At 35.1% G+C, this 22,513-nt stretch overlaps 1 protein-coding gene across 2 annotated transcripts in view; it reads left to right on the plus strand.

Annotated features, from left to right (window-relative positions):
- Positions 1-22,513, plus strand: part of Pxd (Peroxidase) — a 180,749-nt gene that overhangs the window by 100,329 nt on the left and 57,907 nt on the right. Inside the window, exon 1 of one of the 2 annotated variants that reach the window (XM_073960019.1) lies at positions 18,872-18,915. The exons of the other annotated variant lie outside the window; for it this stretch is intronic. Within the exon in view, the coding sequence (XP_073816120.1) occupies positions 18,907-18,915 (9 nt within the window). The 5' untranslated portion in view covers positions 18,872-18,906. Of the gene's footprint in view, positions 1-18,871; positions 18,916-22,513 lie in introns of those variants that run through there. 2 annotated transcript variants of the gene reach the window in all.

A 22,513-nucleotide genomic window follows, 5' to 3' on the forward strand; every position in this document is an offset into this window, starting at 1 on the left:
GATTTTGATTTGATTTCGCAAAAATCGGTACAGATTTGGATATAGCTTCCATATATATTTTAAACAGGGGCCTGAGGAACATCCCATATTAAATTTGAAGGCTATTCATCAAAAATTGAGCGATTTATAGCAAAACCGGGGGAATATATATATGGGGGCTATATCCAAATCTGAACCGATTTGTGCGAAAATCGGTGTAGCTATTCAGGGGCCTAAGAAAATATCACATATAAAATTTGAAGGCTATTCGATTAAAATTGACAGAGTTATATCAAAATCGGTGATAGATATACATAAATGGGGGCTATATCCAAATCTGAACCGATTTTTGTGAAAATCGGTGTAGCTATTCAGGGGCCTAAGAAGATAAAACATATTAATTTTGAAGGCTATTCGATCAAACAAGTTGTAGCCTAATCGGGAAGAGATATATATATGGGGGCTATATAAAATCTGAAGCGATATATCTCAGAAGGTTGCAGGGATGGGCAGAATGTTTTTACACATTTCGGTTCCGGAAGGGATGTCCAATTAAAGGAAATGAAGAGCCAAGGTGGCAATAGGTGGCAATCGAAAGATATACTCTACGAAATATTGAGAATTTATATTTTTTTATCAAATTTAAATTTTAAATTCTTGATAACGGTACTTTGCCCATGTGCAGTTGACGTCAACTTTTTGTACAAAAATTTTATATTTATAGCCCACCCATCAAATCCCCATCCAAAACTTTTAATATTATCAACAAATTTTTCAGAAAATATTATTTTAAATGTCGTCTAATTTTCATACGATTATCGCTTTAGATTACCTGGGAAAATTTTTTTCATATTTAAAGAGATATAGCCTCTTTATGGATACACATATCGACAAAATTCTTTCAGAATCGTTTTATCGGATGTGTTTAATGTAAGAAAAAAACATAATGTAAAAGTTAACATCACATTTTTTTATTTTTGTCCACACTGTGTGCCGTGGGATTGCTCTGTGGAGATGGCGTGTAGTGCTTTGCTGCTTAAGGAACACATACATAATTATGATCGGCGACTGTATATCTATTTCTGATGCTGGGGAGGAGTAAAGCCCCAGGAGTCGTTGCTACGGAAGAAAAAACCAAATGGGTCTGTACGATGTTTAAAAATGTTGGTAGATGTGAGTGCGTGTAATATAGCATCCAAATATACTACAGAATTTTGAAATCGATTCCAATCAAACCTATATGGAGTTTAAAAAATGCAGCAATTACCACCAATTGATATACCCCTTTTTAATGCACTACCAAGTAGTGATTGTACATTGATTTAAATTGCTGATTTACCTAGTAATGAAAATATGCCAAATTAGTAACAGCAAAAAAAAAAAACAACTTAAACATTCATCAAATAACTTTTGTCACTGTCACAGGCCGTAATTGATTGAATGCGAAAAAAACAACAACAAAAGGCTTTACAAAAATTCGACATAAATAAAGTGTTTAGGCTCGTTTTGTGTTTTTTCCGAAATTCTTCATGGCAAATGTGGTCATGTCATGTTTAATGTTTTCCTGTTTACCAAAAATGACCGTTTGGAAATCTCAAAGTGTGTGACAAAAAATTCTTGTTCAACATACCACCAGCAGCAGTACTTGCAAAAAAGTAACAGCAGTTGCTGTAATTACAACAATGTTGGTCAATTTGTGGAAATTGTCATTAGTCTACAAAAACAAACCACTGACGCACAAGTCAATACAAAACTTGTTGTTAATGTCGCTCAATTATATTTTTTACTAAATTAGATTTGATCATAAAAAATCAAGCATTGGTATGTAAAAGAACAAATCATCCGTTATTACTTGGCGATATCTTGGCTTAAGCAAAACGGTAATGGAGGGAGGTAAGGGGTAAAAAGTGTAATGCTATGTTTACATTTACGAAATCCACTCGATTCCAACTGTCAATTCAATAGCTTAAACGTCAAATGAAATCTCATCTGAAATCCATTGGATTTCATTTGACGTTTAACCTATGGATTTGACAGTTAAAATCGAGTGGATTTCGTAAATGTAAAGCAAGCATAACTATCCATTGTCAAATGTTCCCACCAAAATACTGCAAATTGTTTTCCACTTAAAGCTGTTAAATTATAGCCTACCTACGGAGGTAAATAATTTGAAATAATAATTTTGACAATTGAAATCGATTATGATTTGCAAATCGTTGCCATTATTTAACCTAATCGAAGGAAACGTTTAAATTACAGGTGCTTAGTTTGCCTAATGGTTGGTAAGTAAGTGAAATCAATCATTTCATCAGCTAATAAACCTGTAATTCTGATGATAATTTATTTCATGTTATTTTTTTCGAACTGTTCACACTTTAGTCACAACAACCACCATGATTTCAAAAATCTGTATATTTTCCTCTAAAGTCTGGACCAATTAGATTGATTGTTGTTGCAATAATATGTATGTATTCGTATAAAGGAAATCTCGATCTGTTGCAATTGTTGTTGTTGAATTGTTGGCGGCGGCGCTTGCCTTATGACAGCCATGATAAATTGACAAAATTTGTATTTCAACATAGAATTCAAAATGTTGTTGAGTACCCGTTGTAACAATAATATCCACTGGATATGGCACAAGACACAAGTTAGAAATATGCAGAAAAATATTTAGCATTTTGATGTGATGCAATTATTTTTATTGAAATTGTAACAGTAGGAGAAATATGCTAAGTTGGGAGGCGAAGAAAAAATTATTTTATTTAATCGATTAAAGGCACCACCCATCGATTTATGTATTTATGGCATGACTAGATATGGAAAAAATCATTAGTTAGGGTGTGAATAATTAATTACTCAATTAAATTCCTATTAGATTTTTATACCCTTAGCATTTATATTAACGAGGGTATATACATACACTTTCATACGGGCAATATGTGCCTCATCGAAATAATAATAATAATGTTTGGACGAAATCCGTTTTAGACAATTTGGAGTTGATTTAGGCATCACGGTGCGCCTTAACTAACACTATGCAACACTGAAAATGCAAACAACTTTTAGTATGCATTTTTTGAAAGTACATGTTTAGACTACAAAAGCCCTAGTTGGGTTTTGTCCTGTCAGATCCAGTTCGGATTTTATGGCCTCATCTAAACCGGGCTAAATTTACACTTTTTTGCATTTATCAGGCCTTTATCTCAGAAACGAATAGGAAATTGGCCTTGCTGTCTTTAGCAATATTGTAGCCCTAAACTAGTAGAACTTATCTTTTGAAAAAACCACATAAGAAAAACTCCATCTAGGGCATCAAAATCTATAAAATATAGAAAATTTTACATAATTGCTGAGTTTCTGGTCAGTATCGGCTAAACTATTGGGAGTTGAACCATGTAACCTTTTGCAAAAATCTTCAAAATAATGTTCTCAATAATTCTTTAGAACATTCTGAAACTCTAAAATGCTCACTTCATGTTGTTTCAGCGGTATTTTGCATTATATATTTTACAACACGTATTTCAAACACAGTTCACACCAACAGTTTATTCTCGCATTTTTCGGATTTCACCACATTATTGACATTTTTATTAAATCGTGGTTGAAAAATGTACTGAAAACAACGGCATAGAGGCATTTTACAACAATTACATGTTCTGAAGAGTTGTGTATTACATTCCAGGGAATATTTTTCCAAAAGAAAATATTCAGAAAAAATAACGGTTTTGGAGATACGTTGCGAAATGTATAAAAATTGTGGAATTTTTGCAAATATTTTGAAATTTGAGGCAATAAATGTAGTTTTTCGAGTTCATTATTTCTCCAAATATTTTATTTTTGTCCTTATCTGCAAAGTTGCTTCAGAGGTCAGAAGAAGATTCGCATTGGTTTCAGAGTTATAGCAACGAATTTCTTTAAAAACTCAATATTTAACCATGTTTAGATTGGGCCATAAAATCCGAGCCGGATCTGATACAACAAAACCCAACTAGGGTTTCTTGTCGTTTGGATCTGTACTTTCAAAAAATCCTCAGTTCGAATTGTTTGCACAAGATCACCTTAAAAATGTTGCACAGTGTAATTTTAAATGGAAGGTGCTTACACCTGGGAAGTTTTTGCAGATTCTGAAACCACATTGCTCATAGATGAGAAATATCAAGAAACAAAAAAAAAATCGACGGCGGGATTTTCAAATAAATCGCGATTTAAGTTCACATTTTTAGGGGTTCTTTCTGTTTTCACGATTTTGCTTGGAAACCGCGATTCCTATGTAAATGGGCCTATAGAAAATATTAAAGCTGCGAAAATTCTCCACAAGATTCACCTTTATGACATTTTCGTCGGTTTTACCGTTTTTGAGATATAGAAGTTCAAATTGGGACACGTCTCCTTATAAAACAATGTTATGACTGCAATTTCCCAACTTAAACATATATATCTCAAATATGGTACATCCTAAGAAAAAATAAATCAGACAATCTTGTAGAGAATTTTCACAGCTACAACATTTTCTTTAGTCGCATTTTGACATGACTTGCGGTTTTCAAGCAAAATCTTGAAGACTTAAGATAAAAACCATAAAATTTGAACTGAACCTCTATATCTCAAAAATGGAAAAACCTACGAAAAAACCTAAAGGTCGGTATTGTAGAGAATTTTCACAGCTACAACATTTTCTTTAGTCCCATTCCGATAGGACTTGCGGTTTCCAAGCAAAATCGTGAAAACATAAAAAACACCTAAAAATGTGAATTTTGACCGCGATTTATTTAAAAATCCCTATAGCAATTTTTTCTAGTTTTGGGATTTTTCTCATCTATGAACATTGCTGTTTCAGAATTCACGATTTAAAAAAATTGCGAAAATTTTTACAAAAACGTTTTATTTTCTTAAATTGTGAAAATATTTTTGAAAAATCGCGCGATTTCAGGTACCTCCCCCACAAAAGTTCAAAAACGTTCGAAAAAATTGTGCGCACGATAACTCTTGAGGGGAGTGACCGATTTGATTCATACTTTACACCAGATATAGATCAGGTTCGACTATGGACTATATTTATCCACTCATTCAGGTACCTCCCACACAATATTTCGGATAAGTTCACTTTAAGACCTGCTCTCGAATCACTTTTTGTTTTTGTTGTAGTAACTTGTATTCACTGCCCTTCATACGACGGTACAAGTTTTATTAGGTGCAAGTTCATACTTCCTGAGAAAATAGCCTGAAAGTTGCAAAAAAAAACCTCTATGGCACCATATGCAGTGGCTGGAGAGCACGATAACTCTCGAACTGATCAATCGAGTTGGTCAAAAATTTGGCCTTCGTCAAACTTAGTACCAGTTCGAAGATGAGCAATACCGGTCCACAACATACGGTACTTCCCCCCAATATTTAAAAAAATTTCACTAAAATGGTATGTACGATATCTCTTGAACGGGGCAACCAATTTGGTCCAAACTTTGAATCTTTCAATATTTTGTCCAAATTTAGTTTAACTTATAAAATGGCCCATATTGGTCCTGTCCTTAGGGTACCTCCCCCACAAAAGTTCAAAGTTTCAATTCACATAGGCTGAGGGTATATCTCTGTCGGCAGAGCCGACTGATACTTCCTTACTTGTTTAATTTAGAAAAGTTAAAAACAAAAAAAAACTTCAAAATATTATCCCTAATTCAGTAGTCACACTCGCAAAATTTGCGGTAAAGAAAATTGAGTTTTTGGGAGAGAGCGGAAAGGAAAGAGTCCTTCTCTACTTTTTACTCCCCGCTCTCACCCAAAAACTCAATTTTCTTTACAGCAAATTTTGCGCGTGTGACTACTGAATAACATAGCAACTACAATTGGATATTTATGAAATTACTAATACGTTTAGCTAAGAAATGAGACAGCTAGTCATTTAAAAAATCTAAAAGCATTAAGATTACATGTATGTCTTATGTTGTTTTTAATGGTGATTAAAATGGATTTTGTAAAATTTAAATAAACAAATTCTAATAAAAATATGAATTTATTGATGTTTTACTCCATTATGATACGAATCGGAACAACTTATGTACGTACATACATACACACATATTTATGGGCGTACTATGTATTGGAAACAATGTGCTATAATACTAATTGAATTGGCCAATACCAATTATCATTAAAAGTATGTGTCGTTTTTAAGAAAAACAAAACTGGAATAAAAAGTGGTTATGCGCCGAGCAAATAATTTCTTGGAATGCTGCGTAAACATTTCGATAAGAATGCATTAAGAATCCATGTGTATTAATGCGAATGCATTATTTAAGTAGCTCAGTATCCAATTAGAGATTTGAATTAACAGGTGTCGATGTGTAGCATAGAAAATAGCTTATATAACAATAGTTTTAAGCACTTGGTTCAATACACATTATTTCTGTGGTTTTGTTGGAAAACGACATAAGTTTAAAAATTAAAATTTTCAGGAGAGCGAAAACAATATTTTTTTTTGTAATATTTGCTACATGTCGATGATTTTGTTTCGGTTTTTTCTTACATAGTCAAAAAAATTAATTTTTTTATAAATATACTTTTTATTAAATTTTTTTAGAAACATATCTTTACGTGTTTGTTTTATTTCTTGCAGAAAATGACACATTATAAATTATTCATTATAGATATATAACACGCTTTTAAAACTTGATGCATTTGTACTTATTTATTAATTTTGTTGTACTGCGATTACATCACAATTATGTACTTTAGTAGTTAAATGTATGATTAGCATTTCTTGCTGTTTTTTGGGCCAAGGATCTCTTTTTTTTTTAAATTACGCACTGAGACTTGTGTTAGGGAGTAAACTACATAAAAACAGAAAAGTTATATAAAGTAGCATGCAAAAGAGCACATTTAGTTTTACGTCGTTTTCACTTGAAAGAGAATCAATAAATATTTTAATTTTATTTTTTCTCAAAAATGACCTAAGTCATCTTGTATCTTTTTATGAAAATGTTTGGGATTTATTGCTGCTTATGTCCAGATGATAAGTTTATTATGAAAACTATTTTATAACAAGTAAAAAAGTATCAGTCGGCTTTGTCGACAGAGATATACCCTAAGTCTGTGTAAATTGAAACACTTTTTCACAAAAAAAATTACGTATTTAGGGGGTTTCAAAATGTTGGTCTTAAGAAGCGACAAAAATGTTGATTAGGATTAAAGTTCAAAAATTTTGCGGAAAAGGTACTTAAAGGAACGGACCGAAATAGACCATGGGGGTGTCATAGTTGGTTTTTACACCCTTCGGGCTGTTTTCTCTAGAAGTATGGACTTGCCCCTGATGAAACTTCTACCTTCGTATAGGGGACAGTGAATTCAAGATGTAACAACAAAAACCAAGGCGATTCGAGAGCAGGCCCTAAACTGAACTTTTCCGAAATTTTGTGTGGGAGGTACTCGAAGGAGTTTACCGATTGAGTCCATATTGGACCCTCACCTAAGTCTGGTAGAAATTTCATAATGAGCAAAGTGTGGTCCAAATCGGTTACTCCATTCAAGAGTTATCGTGCGCACAAATTTTCCGAACATTTTCGAACTTTTATGGGGGAGGTACCGGAAGGAGTGGACCGATATAATCCATCTTCGATTTTGAACTAAGTTTGGACAAAATATTACGAAAGCCACATTTTGGACCTAATCGGTTGATCCGTTCGAGAGTTATCTTGCGCTTCAACCACTACACACGGTGTCATAGGGGTTTTTGTAACTTTCAGGCCATTTTCTCAGGAAGTATGGACTTGCCCCTAATGAGACTTACAGCGTCATATAGAGGACAGCGAATACAACTTGCGTAAACAAAAATCAAAGCGATTCGAGACCAGGTCCTAAACTGAACTTTTCCGAAATTTTGTGTGGGAGGTACCCGAAGGAGTGGACCGATTGAGTCCATATTGGAATCTCATCTAAGTTTGGTAGAAATTACACGATGTGCAAAGTGTGGACAAAATCGGTTACTCTTTTCAAGAGTTACCGTGCGCACAAATTTTCCGAACATTTTCGAACTTTTGTGGGAGAGGTACCGGAAGGAGTGGACCGATATAACCCATCTTCGCACTTAAACTAAGTTTGGACAAAATATTACGAAAGCCAAATTTTGGACCTGATCGGTTGATCCGTTCGAGAGTTATCGTGCGCACCAGCCAGCAAGACAGACAGACGGACGGACATTGCTAAATCGACTCCAAATTGTCTATAACACATTTTGTCCAAACATACGTGTACTTGGGTCTAAAACCATTATTTCGATGATTCACATTTCGCCTGTATGAAAGTGTATATACCCTTTCTAGCCTAAAGGCTGAGGGTATAATTAATACTAAAAAAATGATCTTCGCCTAAAAAGGCAAAATTTTCCAATAAATAAAATATATATTCTATTTTCACCATGGGTTTTCCATGTACATTCTCTGAAATTTTCAAGAAAAACGGTTCAGCCGTTTTTGAGTCTATACGGAACATACAAACATACACACAATGTCTTTTATATATAAGTTGGTAGTAGAACAATACATATAAGTGTTTGATAATCACGTCTCAACATCTCAATTAAAGACTACCATTGTCCATTTTCAGAACATAATTTGCATTTTCTAATTGGTAACGATTTCATGCTGTTGATTTTTTTCATTTCAACTTCTCTCTTTGTGTGTGGAATTTTGCAATTGTTGTCGTTTAATGAGACATGTATTAGCAATTATTACACATTGTCAATGAATTGAAGCAAAGCCGACCAACATGTCTTTGTTACGTATTGCCTTTCAGCTGTTGATGCTGCAACTGAATTAATGCGTACGTATCTCGGTAGACTTGTTAGTCAAATGATTTGCACTAATTAATAACGCTTGTGATGTGGTGTTGTTGTCGTTGAAATGAATTCACAAAGACATTTTACAACTGAATCAAGCCTCCTCCTCGTATATGAAACATGGCCAATGCGCATGTGTTTAATTGTTGTAAGAACCATAATTGGCATTTACATCAAAGATTATGGTCTGCGAAGTTATGTATGTTATGGGCGTGTATCGACTTCGATGGCATGGACACACTTGTATGTTGTTATGGATTTCTAATGGATTTTTTCTAAGGGGGGGTTTTATAATGACTTATTTTATGATTTGCAACTTATAGTGTCTTAGAACATATTGGAATTATTTTAATTTTTTTATTAAACAATTATCGAAGCTTATTATTATGTATAAGAATTTTCATTTTTATGTTAGGACTTTTGTTCCAGAATTATAAGTCGTTTCTTTATTTTACTTTATCAGAACAAACGTAATCTGTCTGAGAGTTTTCGTGTTTGTTGCTTAAGTCTTTTGTTTCACATAGGCTTTATAAACCTTTATTCTTTATAAACAACATTTTTCTAAGTGCATTTAAAAAAACCATTGAATTACAGTAAAACCTCTATTCAGTGGACAATCCGAAATCAACTTCTCCCTTTAAGGATATTTCTATTTTTTTTCGCCTTATAAACAATACAACTCATAATCGAACAACTCTCTTTAGCCAACATACTTTCCACAATCACAGTCAATCTCCCATGTAAGTTTTTACTTTACTGTTCGAGATTACTGCATGCATGATTCAGCATGTTATTTAATGAATTTGACTTGTGATCGATAGAACCCCATATTTGGCTAATAATTGCAATAACCCGAGAGACACACAGAAAACAAGAAGGAGACAAAAAACAACAAAAGGCTGCAAAATATGGAGCAACATATTTATCTGATAACTCATATAGAAGGTATGGACATGTTATTCCATATGTATGTTTATGGACGTACATCCAACAAACAAACAACACAGCTCTTTTTTGTGTGTGCGTGTGCTCAAAAGCATGTAATAAATGCGCTTTGGAATGAACGCTTACGGACATTTATGAATTTCGAACACGTTTCGAAGTATGTTGTTGCGATTTTAATGATCATCTCACCACAAATTCACACACACACACAACATCGATATGAACATTTATACTCTTTATATATGTATGTACATACATATGTATGTAGTGCAGTTAAGAAATAATGAATTGATTTAAAATTAAAATGGAGCTATAATATTTTTCTTCTTTATCGGGTGCGTTACCAAAAAATATTTATCGCATAACAATCGATTATGTATTGCAAATTACTTCACTCCGTTTGAGTGGTGTATATATTTGGTTATATTTGATTGCAATGTGTAATTTCTTTTGCACCAATATTGTATAAATTTATTTATTTTTTTGGGCGGGAGTTGGAAATGTGCATGAAAAAAATTATAAACAATAAAAAAAAATAAAATAACAAGTAAACAAGTGAGCAAAGACTATAGTCGAGACGGGCCGACTATAAGATACCCTTACATTTTTACATTTACATTTTTTAATGAGATACTAAGGTTTTCACCCACTCTGCACAGTGGGAAAAATGCGGATCTAGCGTGAAAAAAATAAAAGTCGATGTTTTATTGTATGTACACGCAGAGAAAAAATATTTTTCGCTCCTGTTGGAACAACGATATCTATTTTTGTTACAACAACTTATTTGTTTTGTTCAAGCATTGCAATTGCAAATCCAAAAATACCATCTTTTGCTCCAAACATATAAAACAAAAACAACTTGCAAAATTCCTCACTATTTTAAAAAAGCATTACCAATACCAATGGTAGGAAATACATAATCCAGAATTTTTACAAAAATTATTTTTTAGTCCAGAAAACGTGTTACTGAAATTTTTGATTTGATCGTATTTAGTTCTCATATACTCTTTTCACATAACTTTTGTATAAATGTCATGTATAATATTATGAGTTTTGACAAACAAAGTCACCAAAATTGTTTTTTTCAGCACGGCATCGAATACCGAGAGAAGAGAATAAAATTGTCGAAGAAAAGAGAATAATATTGTCCAGCAGACAAATACTATTGTTGGATATGACAAAAACAGTTGTTATAATTAACAAAAACGATTGTTGGATTCAAAAAACATCAAACGGGATCTAACAAAATCTTTACAATACATATTGTGCTCTTCGAATATTGTTGGATCAAACATATTTTATTCTCTGCGTGTAGAAGCGGAGATATTTGCATAACAACAAAACGTTGAATTCTTCTCCACATAAGTTTTTCCCATTCCGGCCCATGAAATTTATCCGATCATCACCAAAATCAAAAGGATTCTTTCACTTTAGGACCGCCATTAACCCCTTACATTTTATCATGATGCTATCAAAATTGCGATTTGTAGCGCAATTACAAAAAAAAATGGAAAAATGGATGTATTACCCACTATTGCGATATCTCCTCTGCTTGACCACCCACTAGAGCTGGCAAACTATCAATAGTCTGACTATCGTTTTGATTGCTGTCATAAAACAAAGGTTACATCGGCCACCGAAACATCATGTTTAGGTTATCTGTCGCAAATAATTTAAAAAAATAATTGTTTTCGAGTCCCATATGAAGAAAGCTTTAGGACAGAGATCAAAACGATTGTCGCACTATTGACTGTTTGACAGCTCTACCACCTACACCAACCTACTGTACATCATTATAAAGGTGGGATCTGCATTCATTGTAAGGATTTGCTTTGGAAGGTCCCCAACCAAAGCTGTGATATTCGTCATTACTATGATAATTCCAAAAATGAAAACCTGGGTTGGATTAGCGACTATTGCAATATCTCCGCTGTTTGACCACCGACGTCAATTGTTGTAAAGGTGAAGTTTTCTACATTCATTACCAGGCTTTGTTTTTGAAATACTCGTAATAGAATCGGATATATTCTCATTACAATAAAATCTCGACTTTTCTCCACATACGTTTTTTCCCATTGCGACCCGTGGTGTGATTACTTGAGTTAGTTGGTTGGCACGGCAGTTGAAAAGTTGCAGCATGTTGTGCGAACCTGTACCGCATGCTGGCCAGATATTTTTGCAGTGTGTCATCCCTGCCCTATAGGAATTTAGACTGCCGAACAATCGCGATCATAGTTGAGCCAAAACTACTGCGGTTTGTCGTGGCAGCTGACGTTCTTCAGCTACACCGAGGAACGCATTCGCGCCATAGTTTTTTGTGACTTTATATGCTTGCAAATCTAGGGGTTTCCTCTTATATCGCTGAACCTCTCTATCTCTCTTTAATCATGGGAGGGATGCAAGTACTGCCTGTGTTGCCGTAATGGAAGAATCTTCATCTACTCATGCAGATAGTGCACTGATGGCATGAAGGAACACCGTGTTGCAAAATTTTTCTGACAGAATTGAATTGTTCCATCGCGGACTAATTGGCACCACATAGGTTACCACAGACCGACCTATTGTGTTATATGTTGTCAACGAGGTTTATTTGTCTGCAAAAGAAAGTGTTGCCGACTAGGGACTTGAGGACTTTGTTCCTACAGTCACAGCAGATAGCTCTGGCATGTACGGATGAGGTGAACATGTTGTCAAATGTTACCCCAAGAATATTGGGGTGATTAGTATTCGGAATTGTTGACGACCCCCAAACGCCTTAGGGAACATGATCAGCATGTGCATCTGGAATGCTCGGACTGCTTATAGAGAAGGTACATTTTACGTACTGGCAGATGTACTTGCAAAGTACAAAGCCGATATTATTGACATACAGAAAATACGATCGCACCAACACCTAAAGGTGATGGGCTGCCATGACATAAAGCATTAATTTGGTGGCGGAAAAAATTTGTAAATATATTTGTGAAAAAGGTTTGTATTTTTCCTATTGTCTTGCCAATACTGGCATTTGTAAACGCCGGGTAAAACATCTCCAGCTTCACCCCGTTGAATGAAAGACCTGATACAATTCGGATAAAAGCTAATTTTTTAACATCAGTTTTATTAGCATTCATGCTCGCACTGAAGACAAGGATGAACAGAATATCTTTGGCCCAACAGTCAGGGAATTCAGCATCCACAGTAAAGCAACTGACAACGCAATGCGGCTGATAGACTTCGCAGCAGTAAAAAATGTGGTAGTTAGCAGCACCAGATTTATTCATCTCTACAATCATAAGAGCACCTGGTTTTCACCACATCAGAAAACAAGAAACCAAATCAGTCTTCACCAGCAACAACAAATTCAACCGCTGCGTTTGTGTTGGGCACACACACGAGATTATCTATCCATCTCTAGATAAACACCGTGTGCGTTAATTCATTGCTAAAACAAAGAAGATGATCGGTGGTGAGAGCAACGTTCAAACTCACCACAATTGAGATTGTGTGTGTTCACACAGACACGGCTCGCGAGCCCAGTGGTGATTAACACTGATTCTGATCGGTGGTGAGAGTAACGTTCAAACTCACCACAATTGAGATTGTGTGTGTTCACACAGACACGGCTCGCGAGCCCAGTGGTGATTAACACTGAACCAAATTGATTACGTTGTGCTTGATGGAAGACATTTATCGATCGTGTTGTATCTACGATCGTTCCGAGGAACAAACATCGATTCGGATTTCTACCTTGTTGCAGCAAAGGTGCGTACTCATCTAAACGTGGCAAATAAAGTACCAACATACACAACACGAAAGTTAGACATCGGTAAGCTGCAAACACAGCAGCTAGCCACAGCATATTCCACTCAACTGGCACATTTGCTTAATCAAAGCACTCCATTGCACTCCAAGCAAACAGCCGCAAAATCCATACTTGGATACCAGAAACCTCCGTGCTGTTACCGAAGAGAAAAATGCGGTATATAGGGCTACTCTACATTCAGCAGCAGCGCACGAGAGAGGTATCGGGAGAAAAGGAGAGAGGAAAAACGTCTTTTCCGCAGGAAAGAGAGAGACATGGAAAAGCGAGAGTGTGAACAAATCGAGATGTACAGGAGCCAGAAAGAGTGAAACATCAAACTGATGGCTTTGGTACAGGCACATCCTCCTGTAGAGACCAGCAAGGTAATTTGGTAACTGATACAGATAGTGTGCTCAGGATATGGAAAGAACATTTTTCCAAACAGTTGGTATATAATAGTAGCGAAGACGACGAAGATACCGCAGATCCAATCCCAGAAGATGGTATTGAATGTATACCGTCCAATCAAGATGAGATAAAGTCAGCAATAAACCGGCTAAAGAATAATAAGGCAGCAGGAGCCGATGACTTTACAGCCGAGCTGTTTAAAACCGGAGGGGACACGCTGATAAGGTCTATGCATCAGCTAGTTAGCACCATCTGGCAGGAAGGACGCGTACAAGATAGTGTCAGGGTTATTATACTACGACTGAACCAGATATTTATTGCGGCAAATCCTATAGAAGACCCAAGAGCTGCTGATCGACACCTACCAACTTTTTGTCGATTATAAGGCAGCCTTCGACGGCGCTCTAGGCCCAAAGGTATTCCAAGCCATGTCTGATTTTGGTATTCCCGCAAAGCTCATTCGACTTTGTAATACGACTTTAACTGATACTAGGTCCTCAGTTAAAATAGGAAAGAACCTCTTCGAACAGTTCATTACCAAAAGAGGTTTTAGACACGGAGACGGCTTTTCGTGTGACCTGCTCAACATCCTGCTGGAAAAGGTTATACGAGATGCAAATGTCATAAGAAATGGCACAATCTACAGCAACAGCCACATTTTACTTGCTTATGCGGATGACATTGACATCATGGGACGATCAGTAAATAAGGTAACTGATACCTTTGTTATTTGCTTATGCGCATGACATTGACATGATGGGACGATCAGTAAAGTAGGTAACTGATACCTTTGATAAGGTCGAAGGAGAATCAGCAAAAGTGGGTCTGACAGTAAACGGCGAAAAGACAAATTTGATGGTGTCGACGGACAATGCGTCCATAGAGCTCGGACCAACAGTGAAAGTTGGTTCCTATAATTTTGAGGTTGTAAAAGACTTCGTCTTCCTAGGTACCGCCATAAACACAACAAACAACATCAGTTGTGAAATAAAGAGAATAATTTTATTGGCCAACAGATGCTTCTCGTCAAAAAAAAAAAAAAACAATGCTTTACAAAACAGTGATACTACCCGTTCTAATGTATGGGTCCGAAGCCTGGGTACCCAGCAAACCAAATGTCGGATGTCCGACATATCGGAACAATTTCGGAAGCAAAATCGTGTAGATTTCGTTTCGATTTCTATACGATTTTTCGTAGGGGAATTCGTTCAGATTTCGTTCCGATTTCGGAGAAAATGTCGGAAGTAAATTTCCCTTCGAATATGCTAATGTTTTTCTTCCGATTTCGTTACGAATTCGGATCGATATGTCGGAAACAAATTTCCCTTCGCACAACAACCACCTTTTGTATATATCTAACAAGCAACATTTTAGTTTGTTGTTGAAAAACAAAATGGTTGGTTATAAAATTCGCATATACAGTTTTTGAATATTTTAAATATAAATGCAACCTATAATAACACTGTGCAACACTGGAAATGCAAACAACTTCTAATGGGTATTTTCTGAAAGTACATATTGAGACTCCAAAAACCTTAATTGGGTTTTGTGTTCTTAGATCGGGTTTAGATTTTATGGCCTCATCTAAACCGACCTAAAATGAGCATTTTTTCCAGTGATAGGACCTTTATCTTCGAAACTAATAAGAATTTTGCTTTGCAGTCTTCAGCAATATTGTAGCCCTAAAGTAGTAGAACTTATGTTTCAAGCAGATGAACTAGGAAAAGCTGCATCTAGCCCATCAAACTCGTTAAAATATAGAAAAGTTTACATAATTTCTGAAATTCTGGTCAGTAACAATTAAACTGTTGGGAGTTGAAACAAGTAACCATTCTAAAAATTTTCCAAATAATGTGACCATCAATTCTTCAGAACATTCTGAAACTCTAAAGCGGTTATTTCACGTTGTTTCAGGGGTATTTCATAAGATACCTTTTACAAAACTTATTTCAAACAATGTTCACACAGGCTTTTTATTCTCTTGTTGGGGATTTCAATGAATTATTGAAATATTTACCAAATTGTTGTTGAAAAATTTGCTATTAACAAGGCGATAGAGGCATTTAACAACTATATAGTGTTCTGAAGAGTTGTCTATTACATTCCAGAGAATATTTACATTAAGAAGAATTTAACATTTTGGGAGATACGCTGCGAAATATACACAAATTATAGAATTTTTATATATATTATAAAATTTGAGGCAATAAATGCAGTTTTTCGAGTTCACTATTCCTCCATATATCTTCTTCTTGCTCTTATCTACAAGTTTGCTGCAGATGTCAAAACAAGATTCGTATTGGTTTCAGAGATACAGCCCCAATTTGTTTTAAAAATTCGATCTTTAACCATGTTTAGATGACGCCATAAAAACCGAACCCGATCTAAGAAAACAAAACCCAAATATGGTTTTTGCCTATTGGTCCTCTACTTTCATAAAATTCTGGACAGAAGTTGTTTGCACGCGATTGGCTCAAAAATGTTGCACAGTGTAATTCAAACTAGTTCAGATAGACTCAACATATTCGTACACAAAGTTTAAATTGTTCTGCTACAACTACAAAATGATAACTACAGTGAAAATCATTAGATATCTTTGAAATTAGAATCTTCCAATAAAAAACATAACAAAGAAAAAATTGATCAATAAAAAATAGTCAACAGAGAAATTTTTTTTCCTTCGATAATCATACGAAATTATTCCAAAATTGTTCAGAAATCTTTACGAAAGTTCGGAAGGAACCACAGATTTTCATACGATATTATTCCGAAATCGTTAAGAAATCTGTACGAAAATTCGGAGGAAAAAATTCGCATTCCGAATTTCCCAAGGATTTTCTTCCGATTTCGTTTAGAATTCTGACCGAAATCGATCCGATTTCGCTTCGACATTTCGTTCCGAAATTATGTCAACCACTCCATACAACTTTCGTTAAGATATCGTTACGATTTCGGATCCGATATCGGACGTATCGTCCGAATTTTGTTCCGATTTCGTTACGAAGTCGGTACGATTGGTTTGCTGGGTGCTTGCGCAAGTAGATAGGACAGTGCTTGGTGTGTTTGAGAGAAAAATTCTTTGAAAGATCTAAGGTCAAATCTGCTACAAACAGACCACACACGGAAATGGCTAAATCGACTCCACATTGTCTGAAACGGATTTCGTTCAAACATACTTGGAATCTAAAACCATTATTTCGATGAGTCACCCTTTCATCGTATCAAAGTGGCTGAGGGTATAATTATGGACCTGTCTTTTTTGTACAGTCATAGATTGAGGTTATTTAGCTTTCACAACAATCACGCATCAGTTTGGACATTATACTAACTGGTACATTGATTTTAGGCCAATCTCTAATTAAAATGTCTACAATTTACTTGCTTTTGAAAAACTAAAATTTTTTTCAAAAATATCGCAATATTGAAATTCGACCAAAAAACTGGTAAAACTTTTTTGTTACAACAATCCACCTTGATAGCAGAAATCCATAGCGGTTTTTGAATTCATGTTTCAGTGTCCAAATGTTATTCCAGTTTATTTGGGTCAGTTTGATATGAAATTTCATCCAATTTTTGTTTTTTGTAGATTAAGGCATTAATTAAATATAGAGTAACTACAATCTGCCTTACAAAAAACTAATACAAAAACAACAACATATAATTACACATGCGTATATGTACATATTTTGACAAGATGTTGTGGTAGAGTTTGATGGAATACCATTCTCTCGATTGCCAATGTCTGAAATTTCAGTTAGTCATAGTTGCAACTTCAAGCTAAGCCATTAAATCAACCACCTCAAATCATGTCTCCAATAGATAAATGTTTTGATCTGAGCACAGTTTTAATCAATGTAAGAGGGAGAAACAAAAACAGAGACAAGAAATTCCGAATGTCAAAATGATTTCAGTCACCAATTGAAATTTCATCACAGAAACGTTGGAAAAAATATTTTTTTCGGGTTTTTATAATTACAACAATTCAAACGATACTGGACACACATAATCTGAGAATTGTAATTGAAAATATGCCACACAATTAATTGATTTGGTTGTTGTAATCTCCAGATGATTGAAAGGAATTTAAAATTGTTTTATAAAAATAATTGTTGTAAAAAAAATATTCGGTTCTTTAAACATGGTGCCTAATGTGTGGGAAAACGTGGTAAATCGATTTATCAATAGTTTGTCTTCCTCTTAAACGTTGTTAATCTTGAAAATGTTTTCATATTTTTGAAAAAAAAATGTTTATTATGTTTATTTTTCATTTTAGCAATGGACTTTCATTTACATAGCCCACCTTGTTGGGGAATCAACAACATTTTGAATTGTCAAAATTTGCAATTAAATTTCATTACTGCGTAGGCCATTTTTCCGAAAAAAACATAAATAAATTGAAAGTTGCCATGAATATTTCTGTTGGCATTAAACGGGTCCAAAATACTATTTTATGTACATAGCACTGCAGACACATGTGTTGGAGCATGGAACACAACATGTTATTTATTATTTCATGATTTTGTTCGTGTTTTTTTTTCACTATCTCGAATGCACATAAAAATTACCAGTTTACATTAGTTGTCTGGTTTAAAGCATTACAAATGTCCTTCAAGAAGTGTTTTTTTGTTACTGTTGTTGTTGTGCTTTGATGTCGATCGATGTCATTATACTTTTGCGTGATCTAGTCAAATATTTGTACATACAATGAATTTAGCAAATTGAAAAATGGGGTAAACATACATAAATAATAATGCAAGGAATTTTGATGTTTCGGGGTGTTAAAGCAACTAGAATAAATTGTGAGTTTTGGCTTATTGAATTACATATGTATGTACATATGTATGCATACATGAACATGAATATGTATGTTGATTAATATCCTTTAAAGTAATATTTAATATTTTTGTTTTCATTTCTTACAGGTAAGCGACGAAAAAACATTGATGAAATCCCATACATACACATGTACCTGGTTAGTAAGTAATAACAATATTTAAAAAAACAACAAGTAAAAAAAGTATCAGTCGGCTTTGCCGACAGAGATATACCCTCAGCCTGTGTGGATTGAAATACTTTTTTCCCAAAAAAAAAAAAACTTATGTATTTAGGGGGGTTTTCAAAATGTTGGCCCTATGCATCGACAAAAGTATGGATAGGATTAAAGCTCAAAACATTGCGGGGATATCGATAGATAGGGCTTTTTTATCACACTAGCCTGCGAAAAACATAATATAGCTATATTCGGTAATATATTCAGTTCGAGCCCTCCAGCGACTACATATGGTGCCATAGGGTTTTTTTACAACTTTCGGGCTGTTTTCTCAAGAAGTATGGATTTGCCCCTGAAAAGACTTTTACTGCCGTAATTGAGGCAGCGAATGCAAGTTGCTTCAACAAAAACTAAAGTGATTCGAGAGCAGGTCTTAAAGTGAACTTATCCGAAATTTTGTATGGGAGGTATCGGATGCAGTGGACAAATATAGTCCATATTTGAACCTGATCTATATCTGGTAGATATATTAGGATGTGTAAAGTATAGACCAATTCGGCCACTCCCTTCGAGAGTTACCGTACGAACAATTTTTTCGAACATTTTTGAACTTTTGTGGGGGAGGTACCTGAAGGAGTGGACCGATATGGCTTATCTTCAAACTTAAACTATGTTTGGACAAAATATTACTAAGACCAAATTTTGAACCGAATCGGCAGATCCGTTCGAGAGTTATCTTGCGTTTCAACCACCTCACACGGTGTCATAGGGGTTTTTTGCAACTTTCATGGTATTTTCTCAGGAAGTATGGACTTGCACCTGATGAAACTTGTACCGTCGTATGGAGGGCAGTGAATACAAGTTGCTAAAACAAAAATCAAAGCGATTCGAGAGATGGCCCTAAACTGAACTTTTCCGAAATTTTGTGTAGGAGGTACCCGAAGGAGTGGACCGATTGAGTCCATATTGAAACCTTATTTAAGTCTGGTACATATTTCACGATGGGCAAAGCATGGTTACTCCCTTTAAGATTTATCGTGCGCACAAATTTTCCGAACATTTTCAAACTTTTGTGGGGGAGGTACCGGAAGGAGTGGGCCGATATAATCCTTCGTTGAACTTGAACTAAGTTTGGACAAAATATTACGAAAGCCAAATTTTGGACCGAATCGGTTGATCCGTTCGAGAGTTATTTTGCGCTCCAACCACTACACACGGTGTCAGAGGGGTTTTTGTAACTTTCAGGCTATTTTCTCAGGAAGTATGGATTTGCCCTAATGAAACTTGTACCGTCGTATAGAGGACAGCGAATACAACTTGCGAAAACAAAAATCAAAGCGATTCGAGACCAGGGTCTAAACTAAACTTTTCCGAAATTTTGTGTGGGAGGTACCCGACGGAGTGGACCGATTGAGTCCATATTGGAACCTCATCTAAGTTTGGTAGAAATTACACGATGTGCAAAGTATGGACTAAATCGGTTATCGGGCGCACAAGTTTTGCGACAATTTTTGAACATTTGTGGGGGAGGTACCTGAAGGAGTGGACCTATATGGCCCATCTTCGAACTTAAATCGAATCTGGACAAAATATTTCGATACCCAAAATTTGAACCGAATCGATTGATCCGTTCAAGAGTTGTCGTGCGCACTAGCCAGACAGACCGACAGACAGACACACGTACGGACATTGCTAGATCTACTCAAAATTGTCTGAAACGGATATCGTACAAACATACTTGGGGTCTAAAACCATTATTTCTATGAGGCACATTTTTGGTCGTATCAAAGTGTAAATAACCTCTTTAGCCTGATAAAAAAATTTCGGAGCCACTTGAGCTGAATAACCCATTATAAAGTAATGTAAACAAACTACTTTTCTCATTGCCATTGGTTTGAAAAATAATGACTTATTGCTTTAAAATTTTACAAGGCAAAACTACTTGCTTTACGAGTACACAGTACCATGGCACAATTACCCAGGTAGTGGCATCGTAAAATTTTGAATATGTTATGTCAATACTTTCTTTATGTTGTTGGGGAGGGAAATTACAACAAAAATAATTTTTTTATAAAGAGATTTGACTCATATTCGATCAGCTGGTGTGATACCAACCTGGGTAATTGTACCATGCTCAATACTAATGAGTACTAATGAGTACGATGACATGTCCGACTACAAACCCGTGAGTTTTGAGTTTAACGCTCAACGTTTGCATACGAGTTTTTTGATAACAACAAATACGAAAAATCTACTATCAAATACGAATCCAGCAATGAATGTACTCCATGTTTGTTATATCATATTCGAGGTATATAGAGGTCTCGAGGCTTTACACTCATACTGTATCCAAAAAAATACGAGATGGGATTCTACCCGGTATTAACCCAAAACATGGGTAAATACCAGGTAGATACCCGATAAATTTCTTTTTTGGATGTTTATTTGGGTAAATAAAATATTATTTTTAAATCAAAATTTTGTTTTTCTGTCAAACAGAACATCAAAAAGAATACCAGATAAACGGTTTAACCACGCGGACTAAACTTTTTGTATGTCAAATCTGTCGTTGGATTTGCTTGTGCGATAAATTTAAGGATGAAAGCAAAAATTATAGCTTTGTCGAGGAGGACTTAAATCTCTAGATTATCCACTGAAGTCGTGGGTTAATCTATCTGATATACACTGTGCAAAATTTTTAAGGTAATCTTGTGTAAGCAATTCGAACTGAGGATTTTTTGAAAGTACAGACAAAAAAACTAGTTGGGTTTTTTTGCTTCAGATCCAGCTCGAATTTTATGACCCCATCTAAACATGGTTAAATATTGAGTTTTTAAAGAAATTCGGGGCTATATCTCTGAAACCAATGCAAATCTTCTTCTGACCTCTGAAGAAAATTTGTAGATAAGAACAAGAATAAAATATGTCGAGAAATAATGAACTCGAAAAACTATTGCCTCAAATTTCAAAATATGTATGTTAGGCTGGGGCGATTTGAAAACCTTAATGAGCCCTTCGCGTTTCTGATTCCTGGGATTGAACTGAGCGAAAATCGAGCCTCCCGATTTTGACTTTAAGTTTTTTATCCACGTTTTTTTGGACATTTTAGCATATAACGGCAAAACCATTGAGATTTTCGAACCAATACAAAAACAAAAATTGTAGCCAAGACAGTGATTAAGAACTTTCTAATACATCGCAAAAGTATTGGAACGCTCTTTCAGGCAGTTTTGGCCTTGAGAAAGTGCAAACTTTTCGGAAAATATCGATATATGGCACTGTGCTACACAAGTTGACCAGAAAAATATCAAGCGTTCTGATGCAAAATTCTATCGTTTTGGTACCCATGGACAACGAAAATGCCTTTAGTACGTTTGGGTCACTTCGTTTTATTTTTTATAACGGAAAAAGTAGTGAATATCTGGGTTTCTTACATTTTCAAATTTGAACGGATTTCTATTAATCCTTCTTCCTTGTAAAGGGGTGAATAATATCTTTCGAACAAGTTATTATTGTTTTTAATCGGTTCACAAATGGCTAAGTTATAGTGGTTTCTGTCTGAAAACTTAAAGTAAAAATC

Source organism: Musca autumnalis, unplaced genomic scaffold (genome assembly GCF_047663935.1).
Source record: "Musca autumnalis isolate F117 unplaced genomic scaffold, ASM4766393v1 scaffold_1, whole genome shotgun sequence".
Classification (NCBI taxonomy): Eukaryota; Metazoa; Arthropoda; class Insecta; order Diptera; family Muscidae; genus Musca; species Musca autumnalis.